The following is a 12,677-nucleotide window of genomic DNA, read 5'->3' on the forward strand; positions in this document are numbered from 1 at the left end:
TTTACTCACCGACGATTGAAAAGTGGGAGCATGCAGATCTCCCAAACTTGGGGAGGAGGCTTCTCCTACTTATTTCATGATCGTGAGAACCAGCCTAATGTTTGAAAAGTGAAAGGATGACATTGGATGGCAACTACTATAGTTATAAGTTTCTCTGTGTTTTGATGTTTTCCTACCTTGCTTTTTTGCTCACAATCGGGGAATGGGGACCAGTTTATACATTCAGCAAGATCAAGCAGTAAAGATTCTGGAGGGTATTGCTTCATGGTGCAAGTGCGTAGGTGTATTATGTGTTGAATGCTGCCTCAACAGAGGAGGAAAAAGCCTCTCCCTCCACTTAGAAGCATAGCATGTCAGTATAACGGTGAGACTGAACCATTTCTCCTGACATGTTCCTTTGCAGGGAGCTTTTTGCATGGGGGGAAGTTGTTGTTATTATTTTAAAAGTATACTTCTCTATCTAAAGGCTGAATTGAAACTGTCCAGGAAAATCCTTACAGTTTGATTGTATAAACTGGCCCCACTATACAGAGGGTAGTTATGCATGTGAATTATATTGTAAGATGGTTCAAGTATCTAGAGTGACAAGCAAATTTTAATTTCCTGCCGAAAAACCTCTCTGTTTCCCCTCTCTAAAGCTTGGTTTACAGCCCATCACTAATTCCTAAGGGCATTTGAGACGGAGTACATTAAGATCTCAAGATACCGTAATAGTAGGTTCAGTCTGAACTGGATGTTTCTTAGAGATAAGTCAGAGAAAACTGAACCAAAACAAAATAGTGAGGTTGTTCTTTGCTACTTTTAAGATATGTAAATAAATGTACACTGTTTTTTAAAATATTGGAAGCTTTTCAAAACCAGTGGTGGAAATTTTGGTTTAAGTAATAATTTGGGAATGTAACCTCACTCTTGTGTCCCAGATGGCTATTAGTTGGTCTCCTCGTGTACATTATTTTATTGCAAGCCATGCATGCCAGCATCTCACCTTACAAAAATGATGGGGGTGGAGGTTAGGAAACCAAGGATTTGCCATTATCCAAACACAGTAAAGCATTAGCCCTGCCAGTGATGAAGAATGTATTTCATCCTTGAGTGAAACTGGCCTTTGAGGGGTGGTGACACATAATATAAATTGGCACCGTCAACTCAACAGGTGTCCTTCCTCAACTGGCTGTGTTTCACACAGACCACAAAGGAGGGTGGACCTCAGCTACTTACTTCCGAGAGCTCCCTGAGCAGATGTTGTGCTTCCCTCCCCACCACTTTTTTTTTGGCAGACTCTTGTTCTTTAAATCCTCTCATAAAGAAAGTAATGCTGCTACTACTAATTGACCAAGCAGACAAAGCAAGGAGCAACCATACTTCTGCTAGTTTTAAATATATCATTGCAATCATTCTTTGAAGAAGGGTAACTTTTGGGCAGGTTGGTGGTGGAAAGGCAACTTTAATTATATTGCAGATGGAGGGAAGCAAGTGTGTGTTAAGCTTAGTCTGGATTGAGACCCAAAAGGCAGGGTCCTTCCTCTTTGTCGTAACACTATAGGAGTTTGTATTCTCTCTTGTGCCGTCTGTTTAATCTCCATGGGGATCTCCATCTATCTGGCTGGCAGGTTGTATTACTAGCCCTGCACTTGTAACTGATCTGTTCACTGGTTTCTTCGGGAGAACTGCTATTGATAAATTACTGCACATGGCAGTGAGTGTTAAATTGCAGTGTCATTGCTTTTCATCTAGGGAGCTTTCTTGGGAACTTTCCATGATGAGCTGGACAGCTAAAGAGCTTTGGGCAAGATGTAACGTACAGCAGACATAACTCATTCTGACCAATAAACCCAGGGAACAAAATGGATAGAAAACTTCAAGATCAAATGCACTGGTAGGATAAATGTGTCTGCAATTATGCTCTTTGTGAAATTCATCTTGTTCTGAAGATGCCGGAAACAATTACTGCTGACTGATACCAAGATTTTAAGCAGGAACATAAGGCCCCCAAAGTCACTGGATCATAGCTTGTGTGTTTCGTGGAGAGATCTTGACATTGCCCACAGCAGGACCTTCTTGGCAGAAAGGCCACTTTTTATGTTCTTGTTTAAATGGGACACACACAGAAGGGGGACAACTCTCCTTAGTTTCATCCATGTCTGAAAGCATGTGACAAAATTGTTGCAATTATAATTCACACTCTCTCCACTCAGAGTCCATTCACACATTATCAGAAGCAGTGCAGTTGTACAAGGCTGGCTTCTGATATGGTTTTCACATGGAAGTGGGGCTCAAAGCCTTTGCAGAGGATGCATTTCCCCCTTAGTATTTAATCTCTAATGGATGGTGGTGGTGGTGGTGGTGGTGGTGGCGGCGGTGGCGGTGGGGTGCAGGGAAGGAATGCAGCCTTGATGCAGGGGAATATTTTCATTTGTGGGGCAGGCTCATAACTGTACACACACACACACTATATATATATATATATATATATATATATATATATATATAGCTCAGAGTTTCCAATCTCCCATGGCTGGGCAAAGTAATTGAGAGGGTGGTGGCCTCTCAGCTCCAGACGGTCTTGGAGGAAACTGATTATCTAGACCCATTTCAAACTGGTTTTTGGGCAGGCTATGGGGTGGAGACTGCCTTGGTCGGCCTGATGGATTATCTCCAGCTGGGAATTGACAGAGGAAGTGTGACTCTGTTGATCCTTTTGGACCTCTCGGCGGCTTTCGATACTATCAACCATAGTATCCTTCTGGAACGTCTGAGGGTGTTGGGGGTGAGAGGCACAGTTTTACAGTGGTTCCACTCCTACCTCTTGGACAGATGGTGTTGATTGGAGATCGTTGCTCTTCAAAATCTGAGCTTAAGTATGGTGTCCTTCAAGGCTCCATACTCTCTCCAATGCTTTTTAACATCTACATGAAACCGCTGGGAGAGATCATCAGGGGATTTGGAGCTGGGTGTTACCAGTATGCTGATGACACCCAGATCTACTTCTCCATGTCAGCTTCTTCAGGAGCTGGCATGTCCTCCCTAAATGCCTGCCTGGAAGCAGTAATGGGCTGGATGAGAGAGAATAAACTGAAACTGAATCCAGATAAGACGGAGGTTCTTATTGTGTGGAGTTGGAACTCCGGATATGACTTTGATTACCTGTTCTAGATGGGGTCACACTTCCCCAAAAGGAACAGGTTCATATTCATAGTTCATGGGAGTACTTCTGGATCCACACCTCTCCCTGGTTTCTCAGGTTGAGGTGGTGGCCAGGGGTGCTTTCTATCCCCTGCTATTTCTATTTCTATTTCTACCCCTGCTAACTGGGCAAAGAGGCACCTTTTACCGTGGTGATTCTCTTTATTTAGCAGGGGGAGAGTAACTGGCCCTATCCACCCCCAGCACAGTACTTCCAGTGACTGTTGCTGGTGTCTGTCTTATGTTTCTTTTTAGATTGTGAGCCCTTTGGGCACCAGGAGCCATCTTATTTGTTTTATTTCTCTCTGTAAACCGCCCTGAGCCATTTTTGGAAGGGCGGTATAGATATCAAATTAATAATAATAATAATAATAATAATAATAATAATAATAATATCAGCATCAGCTGATACGCCAGCTGTGCCCGTTTCAAGGACCTCAAAACAGTGGTTGGTAACCTCCAGATTTGACTTCTGTAATGCTCTCTACGTGGGGCTGCCTTTGTACATAGTCTGGAAACTTCAGTTGGTTCAGAATGCGGCAGCCAGGTTGGTCTCTGGGTCATCTTGGAGAGACCACATTACTCCTCTGTTGATAGAGTTATGCTGGCTGCCAATTGGTTTCCGGGCAAAATACAAAGTGCTAGTTATAACTTATAAAGCCCTAAACAGCTTAGGCCCTGGGTATTTAAGACAGCGCCTTCTTTGCTATGAGCCCCACCTTCCATTGAGGTCACTTGAGGAGGTCCATCTCCAGTTGCTGCCAACTCGTTTGATGGCCACACAGAGATGGGCCTTCTTGGCTGCTGCCCCGAGATTGTGGAATGCGCTCCTTACTAAGATACGAGCCTCCCCATCTCTGGCAATTTTAAAAAAACTTCTGAAAACACAGCTCTTCAACCAAGCTTTCTCAGGTTTTTAAAACTTGTTTTTAAATTTTTCTGGCTATTTAATTGTGGTTTTATGATGTTTTAATTGTTAATTATTGCTGTTTTATGCTGTTTTATAATTTCTGTTTTTAAATTGATTATAATGGTGTTGTTTTAATGTAAAGTGCCCTGAGCCTTTTGGAAGGGTGGTATAAAAATTTTATATATGTAATTTGCATAGAATCACACTGTTCACAATTGTACACTACAGAAAAATAACACAATGAAGACACATAAATTAACACAATATAACACATATCATTCATTATTAAAACATAGTAAATTGATATCTGAACTTCAAACTGCACTCAATTACCCTGATTCAATTTATGTTTTTTATAGTCTCCAATCTCATTGATAGATCATAAAATAACAGGTCCTGAGGAATATTTTGACTTAAAACATCTATTCCAAATATTATGCATTTATTCCAGTTTGAATAAAAACTGTTTGTTTTATAGATGCTTTCACAGTCTTCCTTATACCTAAAAAGGTGAGTTAATTTAACCACATACAGTTTTTACTATATTTACCTGAATCCAAGACTAGTTTTTTTCAAAGTGCTTTGATGTTAGAAATCAGGGGGTTATCTTAAATTCAGAGTCCTTTTTCTTTTGGGTAAATAAGGACCTGTATTTAACCTCTGTTTTTTAAAGGGCTCATCTTAAATTTAGAGTCATCTTGTATTTGGGCAAATTCGGCAATATATGCAAGCAATTTGGAATATTCACCTACCTGAGGATCCTCTACTGTCTTCCACTTGCTTGTGATTTCAATTATAGTCTGATTGCCCAGATTAACTGCCAATTCTTGATAATCCTCTGGAATCAGATAAATATTCTAGAAGTAATCTCAAAGTAAAAGAGAGGTTGATTATTTCTCTAATCACCTCTAGACTTCTCTCCAAAAGATGTCTACTTTTCAACAAATCCACCATGTTTTGAAATTGTTTATGTTCTGAACAATTCCAGTATAAGTCTGGAATCAAATTATTACATTTATTTAATTTAATACATATGATGTCATTGATATAGTACTTTAAAATGGTTTTTAGAAATGTTGCAATGCTTATTTTAATCAAAAGATTGAGTTCCAATTTATTTCTGTAATTTCTTTCCTACAATCCTTTTGGCAACCAGCCTTCAACTTCTGAATCCATTTCTAACCTCCTGCCTTTTTCTAGATCAATAACTCATACATTTTTGAAATAAGTTCTTTCTTTTTTTAGCCAAATAGCAAAAAGAAAGTTACCTCACAAAGTTTTTACCTTATGGAACGAAAGTGAAGCACTCTTGATTTAGAGATTTGACTAGACACTATGGATACAAGGAACTAAACATAGCAAAAGTATGACTGATATTGCATTTGGGTTTCCAAATTGTGACTGATATATGGGGAAGGGTCTTGAGAAACCCACTCCTTTTGTAATCTAGAGGTAGAAATTAAAGCAAATATCTCAAAATGTTTTCATGTTTAGAACATGAAATGACTTCCAATGACCTCATGGAAGAGATCCACACAGCTTCTGGCCTTGTGAGGGAGGGAGGAGGGCTGGTCTTGTGGTAGCAAGCATTACTTGTCCCCTTAGCTAAGCAGGGTCCACCCTGGTTGTATTTGAATGGGAGACTCCATATGAGCACTATGAGATCTTCCCCTTTGGGGATGGAGCCGCTCTGGGAAGAGCAAAAGGTTCCAAATTCCCTCCCTGGCTTCTCCAAGATAGGGCTGAGAGAGTTTCCTGCCTGCAACCTTGGAGAAGCAGCTGCCAGTCTGTGAAGACAATACTGAGCTAGATAGACCAATGTTCTGACTCAATATATGGCAGCTTCCTATGTTCCTATGAATGGTTCAGCACAGATTCAGGCTGTGGGACAGGCTGAAGTTTTTGAAGCTGATATGAACATGTGGTGAACCAGAGCATGTATGATAGACATCTGCTGTGAGTTACCCTGTAGTGGAAAAAGTGAATCCAACTTTTGATGTGAATCCAACCTCATGGAGACCTTTGCTGGTAAATACACAAAATAGTTGCTTGTCTTGGGAAAAGCCTGGATGAGAATTTAGTTTTGTCTCCTGCTTGAGCCACAAGACTACCACCCCATCCCAAACCAACACAGGCCTTTTCAATCAAAGTTCTCTCTTAGCATTTGATTTCTTTGGCTGCCTCTCTAATGAGTGTCTAGTTTTGGTGTGCTGTCTTTTTATCCGGTGCTGCTATTTTGACAAAACTGTTGTTCAGACTAGGACCTTGCTCTCCCATGAGTTCAAACATATTCCAGCAATCTCAGTACAATTATACACCCACTTTCATGACTATGGAAAATCCTCTCCCAAAACATGACCATATTGTTAAAATAAGGATGTCTGGCAGCACGTTAGTCATTGCTTTGTGGGGAAATGAGAGGTGTGTATCAGTGGCTGCTTGCTTCAAACAATATACTTTTGCACATGATTCCTGTAGCTAGAGATGGTCCTGAGGGATCAATTGGAGGCCACTTGTATGCATGGGCTAGCCTGAAGGCATCTTTTACTTGCCAATTGTCTGAAGATCTCAAAACTTGCAGTTTTATTTGGAACTCCATCAGACAAAATAGTGGGATAAGATCTTATATGTCAATTTTAGATTTCAGCATTTTCTGCAGACAAAATCCTGATTAACTCTTGGTCAGACCCAGGTTTTGAGATGAAGGTGTTTCTTAGAAATAAAAGTATTAGAATGATATTTAATACTTCTCCTTTTCATCTTCATTAATCTATTTCTTCTTTTATCTTCATCATCAGGAAATGGCATTAATTCCCTAAATGCCTTCCTACAGGCAGTAATGGGCTGGATGAGGGATAACAAATTGAAACTGAATGCAAGCAAGACAGAGGTGCTCATTGTAGGGGCTCAGAATTTGAGGGATGAGTTAGAGCTTCCTGTGCTAGATGGGGTTGCACTCCCAGGCAGGAGCAGGTATGCAGCTTGGGAGTACTCCTGGACCCAGACCACACCCTGGTATCTCGGGTTGAGGCTATAGCCAGGAGTGCTTCTATCAGCTTTGGCTGATTCAACAGCTGCGTCCATTCCTTGAAGAGGATGATATCAAAACAGTGGTGCATCGGCTGGTAATCTCCAGGCTTTATTGCAATGCACTCTATGTGGGGCTGCCTTTGTATGTAGTTCGGAAACTTCAGTTAATTCAAAATGCAGCAGCCAGATTGGTCTCTGGGGCAACCTGGAGAGACCATATTATGCCTGTTTTGAAACAGTTGCACTGGCTGCCGATATGTTTCCGGGCAAAATACAAAGTGCTGGTTATTACCTTTAAAGCCCTGAATGGCTTAGGTCCGAGTTATCTTAGAGAGCACCTTCTTCTGCATAATCCCCACTGCATGTTAAGGTCATCTGAGGAGGTCCGTCTTCAGTTACCACCAGCACATCTGGTGACGACTCAGAGGCGGGCCTTCTCTGTAGCTGCTCCTGGGCTGTGGAATGTACTCCTGGCAGAAATCCATAATCTGAGTTCATTATTGGCTTTCAGGAGAGCCCTTAAAACCTATCTGTTTGGTGTGGCCTTCCAGTATTTCTAAACTGTTTTTAAACTGTAAAGGTTTGGCCTGGTTTTCCAGGGTTTTAAAAACTGTTTTAATTGTTTTAATAATGGTTTTATGTTGTTTTTACAGTTTTTGATTTTAGCAGTTAATTGATTTTAGTTTTATTTTAATGTAAACTGCCCTGGGCCATTTTTGGAAGGGTGGTATAGAAATCAATCAATCAATCAATCAAACAAACATTTCTCTAGGAAAATTCCTGGTTGATAAATTCATTTATATTGGTTTTAAAGCACAACAAAAGACACCATTACATATTTTTGCTTGAAGGTAAGTTTCATATCATTCTGTATCTGGCAGTTTTGGCAAGCAGGTATCAAAATTTATAAAGCTAAAAGGAAAATCTTAGCTCCGGATAGTTGTCTGAAATAATGAAGGACCACATCCACTAATCTGTAAGGCAATTCTGGTGGAATCAACATCACATTTGTCATATTTTCATTTAAGTGGACAAAGAGAGGCATCTCAAAGAAACCTAGAAGGAAGCAACAAAATAATTTGAAATATTTGTTAGCAGATACATTTTTATAGGGGCGGGAATTGCAGTAAGTCAGACTTATCCCTTTTCAAACTGGTATATTTTTCCTGCTAGTTATACAATGACTGTGCTACCAGGTGTTTCCCACAAAACTGATGGGATGCAGATTACCCATTTCTCAGATTACTACTGGCCCATATACCGTAATTTTTGGTAGAAACGCTGCGGCCGGAACATTTTAAAAAGTTGTTTAAAGGCACCTGCAGTGTTTACCCTGGATGCGGCATTTACTTGCAAATAGAGGTGAAGGAGGTTGCTGAGGGAGAGTAGATGGTGGCCGTGGAGGCGGACAATGGGGTGCAACAAGGATGCTTTGGCGATGCCAGGCTCAGCAGTCCATTTTAAGGTGGACTCATAGTCTGTTTTAAGGGGGCACCACAGGGCATGGAGGAGGAGGGATGGAGGGGGGCAAGGAAGGTTGAAGAGACCATTTTAAAGTGGTGCACTGCAGGCCATGGAGGAGGAGGGGTGGAAGAGGAGCAAGCTAGGGGAAGAAGAGCGGGTGGCAGCAGCAGTAGCAGCAGCATCAAATGAGCCAGTCCGGCTTTCCCCACTGAGAAGGAGGGGTGGCGGCAGCACAGCAGGGCCCTCTGACTGAAGAGAGGCTCCATACTGTGGAGAGGGCCTTGAAGCAACAGAGTTCCTTTCCCGCTTTTCCTTGGCCATATTTAATTGGTTTAGGCAACATTTACGGCAATATTGTGTTTCTGATGGGTTTTTGAAAAAAGTCCGCCTTTCCTCCTCAGTGTGGCGTTAAAGCTGATGCGATGCCTCTGCCCAAACTTATGGTAGAAAATACACCTTAGTAAACAAGAATGTAGTTGGCATCTGCAGTTGCATAACTGAGGAAATTTTCACTTGGGTAGTCTTAGACATGGACTGAACCTGCTAACAACGGGGAATCCTGCCTGCGAATTATGATGCCACTTTCTCATGGGCAGCAATAAAATTGCTTCACCGTTCTCCCATAGCATTCTAGATTCTCACACACTGTTTCTGGTGTATGTTAATCTCTCAGTGGTGAAATATATTATGGTAGCCACATCAGCAGAGGATGAATGGCTTCAATAAATTCACCTCCTCTGCTGTGTGACAAGATACCATGCTGTGGAAAGCCACAGAGAGAGAGAACACATTTGGGGGCGGGTGGGTAGGAAATAATTACCATTATTCTCATAGTGTTCATTTTAAAGATATGTGGGTGTTTTTTTAATCATGCTGACATCAGTTTCAATCCCTTACTGCTTCTACCTTTGAATAATTGTCAGTGTTTATTCAAGCCTCTGGAAAAGTATATTTGAAAGAACTACAACACCAAATAAACAACGGCTGCTCCTGCAGTGGCAAAGGCTAAACTGGCTGGGCTCCAGTGAACACAGTGGGGAAAGTTTGATTGATACAAACCAAGATCCCTGTTTGATACATGATCGAGTGCATAATACTAGTACAACATTATGTTGGGAGACACTTTGGTGGGCTTTGGGGGCAGAAATGATGAAGTATAAAATTTAAAATAAATATATAATGCTGCGTTTTACAATTGTTTTGCAGGGTTGGAGTAGGGCGGGTTAGCAGAACAGCATTTCACCCCAGGTTTGTTTGTTCTCCCTGCTGTGCACACAAAAAGCACCATGGGCATGCAGATTGTGTGCAGCAGAATAAAGTCTGGGGTCTGTCTATGGTATGTGTTGCCCCAACTGTACTTTTATGAATGTATCTTCCTTTGAAGTTCAGACCAAACGTGGTCTTGGCTTTCTCTGCCCCAGTAAACTTGCTCAGTGTGGTGGAGGAAAGCCTCAATCTAGGATTATTGATCCAAGAGTGAGATCCTGTTTACTCTGAAGTAAATCCAGTATAATGCAATGGAACTAATTTCCTGGGAAGTGTACCTAGGATTCCAACTTTTTCCACATTACAGGATTAAAAAATAAATATTGGAGTATTTGCACGACTGTGCTCTAAGGACAGGAAAAAGAATGTTATTTTTATTTTAGAGTGCTCTTGTTGTGCTTAAAAGTAAGGCAGGGTAAAAAGTGTGATACACCTACATTCCAATAATGCTGGCTGAAAAGTGAGTCTCATTGGCTGCATTCAGACATAATGCCAAACTGGAGTTAAACGTGACTACGACTGGAACTCCAGTACTCGCCAGCAGTCTACACCAACTTGATGGCACAACTTTATAACTTTAAATGCCCTTTCCATGCTGAGGGCGGGAGGAGTGATCTGAAAATATATGATCACTCTTGGCATTTCCCCTTCGAGATCATGGCTAATTGCGCCCACCCTGCAGACATGGTGATACTTTCCCCACAGTCTGGCCATGGAACTTGCTGGGATCTGCTTTGGAGGCCAAACAGAAGGAAGGGGCTCCCCTCTCCTGCAACTAGAGTTTGGCGGGCCACAGTTTGGCAAATGTCTGTGGAGTTATGAACTGAAACCTCAGCCACATTTAACTCTGGTTTGCCATTATGTGTGAATGCAGCCATTCAGGGGTTTTGGATGTGCTCTGGGGTGAATATACAGCTTTCTTGAGAAGGGCAGGAGCGATTTTAGTTATCAAGGTTACCATGAGATGGCAAGTGCTGCTGACTGACAAAGGGCCCTTGGCAGTCATTCTGGCTCTGCTTCCCACTCACCCCCCAGAAAAGTAGAGGCTGAAGGGGGAAAGGCAGGACTCTGGCAGCACAAACATACACGGGACCTCCCTGGGCGAGACAGAGGCAGCTCTCAGAGGAAGAAGTGGGAAGAAGAGGTCTCTCTGCTCCTAGACTTCTCACTGACTCCAATTCCAGATAGCAGGATCTGGGACAGCCCCGTGTTCACCTTTATGGTCTGGATATTAAGGGTTGTGGGGGGAAGGGCACTTTTATTGCCTGTCTTTGTTTGTCTATATCAAAACAGTGGAGACCGATGGTGTGAATGCTTTTTTCAAGTAATGGGGAAAAGGAATATTAGGACAAAGCACATCATCCTAACCTCACAGATCACACTTCCTCCTACCAGGTGCATCAACTGTGCTTTGCCTGTCCACAGGTGAAAGAGTAGCACTTCAATTGTGTTTCAAATGATTAACAAAAATCCCGACAAACTAGTTCTTGAAAAAAATTGGAGGATCATTCAGAAACCACAAAAATAATAATCAAGGAATGGTTGAGCTCCCCATAAAAAGTGAGTGAATGAAAAAATAGCAGTTCCAGACAAAAGCACCCATAGTCCAAGACGTAAATTATTCCAGATATTGAGTTTTATCTGCATAATGTTGTCTGCCTTCTTACTACCCTTCACCTCTCTTTTTGGTTTATTTTTGGTTTAATTGTTTTATTTATAATGCACAAAATGACCTACATCCAGACTAGAGGAGAGCTGGTCTTGTGGTAGCAAGCATGAATTGTTGCTTTTGCTAAGCAGGGTCCACCCTGGTTGCATATGCATGGGAGACTACATACATGAGCACTGTAAGATATTCCCCTCAGTGGATGGGGCCACTCTGGAAAGAGCACCTGCATGCTTGCATGCAGAAGGTTCCAAGTTCCCTCCCTGACATCTCCAAGACAGGGCTGAGAGAGACTCCTGCCTGCAACTTTGGAGAAGCCACTGCCAGCCTGTGTAGGTGATACTGAGCCTGATGGACCAGTGGTCTGACTCAGTATAAGTAAGGCAGCTTCCTATGTTCCTAGTGTTGCACTAGCATAATGCTGTTGCACTAGTGCAAGGACATTGCGCAAAGAAAGGAAGTTCTGTTCTAGACTAGTCTTTACACTATGGAAGATGTTGATACACTGTAGTGCAGCCTTCTATAAGCAACTTTGTAGTGCAATCTTCTGTTTGTTCTAGAGAAGATCTTTCACTAGTGATTGTGCAACACCATGGAACACCACAATTTTGTGCAGCTCCCCAATTTTGTGTGCTTTTTAGCTTCCTCCATCGCACTAGTGAAACATGAGTTTGGATATCAGCTAGTTTTTGTACACAAGCCCGTATTATAAAATGTAACAAATGGATCTGAAAGGATTAAAACTCTGTTTACACTATTTAAGTTCTATGTTCTGGAAGTTAACAGACTTCCTTATTTCCAATCTTTCTGAAAGAAACTAGATAGATAGATAGATAGATAGATATTTTTTGGTAAACGAGATATATTTATATTTTGCAATGTAATAAGTATCGTGTTTGGAGCGTAGGAATCCATGCACAGGGAAGCTGCAAACCGAGCTAAAGTGTGAAAGACGATGTCTGTCCTTGCAGGAGCTCTGCTGAGTAAGTTAAAACATCTCCTGTGCTAAGAACAAAAATGACATCATTTCCATAGTATGCAGACACAATGCCTCATAATCTGCTGGGGAGACTGTGGACATTGGGAATCCATCTTGCAAAAGCTGGCAACAAGTTTATGAAATCCTAGATGTCTTTTGGTGTGTTTGTGCATGTTTTT

The 12,677-nt window shown here is 41.7% G+C and overlaps 1 protein-coding gene and 1 long non-coding RNA gene across 5 annotated transcripts in view; one reads left to right on the plus strand and one right to left on the minus strand.

The window, feature by feature from the left end:
- LOC128339919 (uncharacterized) overlaps positions 1-12,677 on the plus strand; it is a 55,466-nt gene that overhangs the window by 14,067 nt on the left and 28,722 nt on the right. Inside the window, exons 3-4 of one of the 2 annotated variants that reach the window (XM_053284451.1) lie at positions 1,735-1,876; positions 4,572-4,603. In XM_053284451.1, the coding sequence (XP_053140426.1) occupies positions 4,572-4,603 (32 nt within the window). In that variant the 5' untranslated portion in view covers positions 1,735-1,876. Of the gene's footprint in view, positions 1-1,682; positions 1,877-4,571; positions 4,604-12,677 lie in introns of those variants that run through there. The other variant, XM_053284452.1, reaches the window with a different exon arrangement.
- Positions 1-12,677, minus strand: part of LOC128339921 (uncharacterized) — a 122,489-nt gene that overhangs the window by 5,603 nt on the left and 104,209 nt on the right. The window contains exons 3-4 of one of the 3 annotated variants that reach the window (XR_008313326.1): positions 7,416-8,179; positions 3,855-4,961 (exon numbers count right to left, since the gene is read on the minus strand). This is a non-coding gene — a long non-coding RNA (uncharacterized LOC128339921). Of the gene's footprint in view, positions 1-3,854; positions 8,180-12,677 lie in introns of those variants that run through there. The other 2 variants (XR_008313327.1, XR_008313325.1) reach the window with 2 other exon arrangements.

Source organism: Hemicordylus capensis, chromosome 1 (assembly GCF_027244095.1).
Source record: "Hemicordylus capensis ecotype Gifberg chromosome 1, rHemCap1.1.pri, whole genome shotgun sequence".
NCBI classification, from domain to species: Eukaryota; Metazoa; Chordata; class Lepidosauria; order Squamata; family Cordylidae; genus Hemicordylus; species Hemicordylus capensis.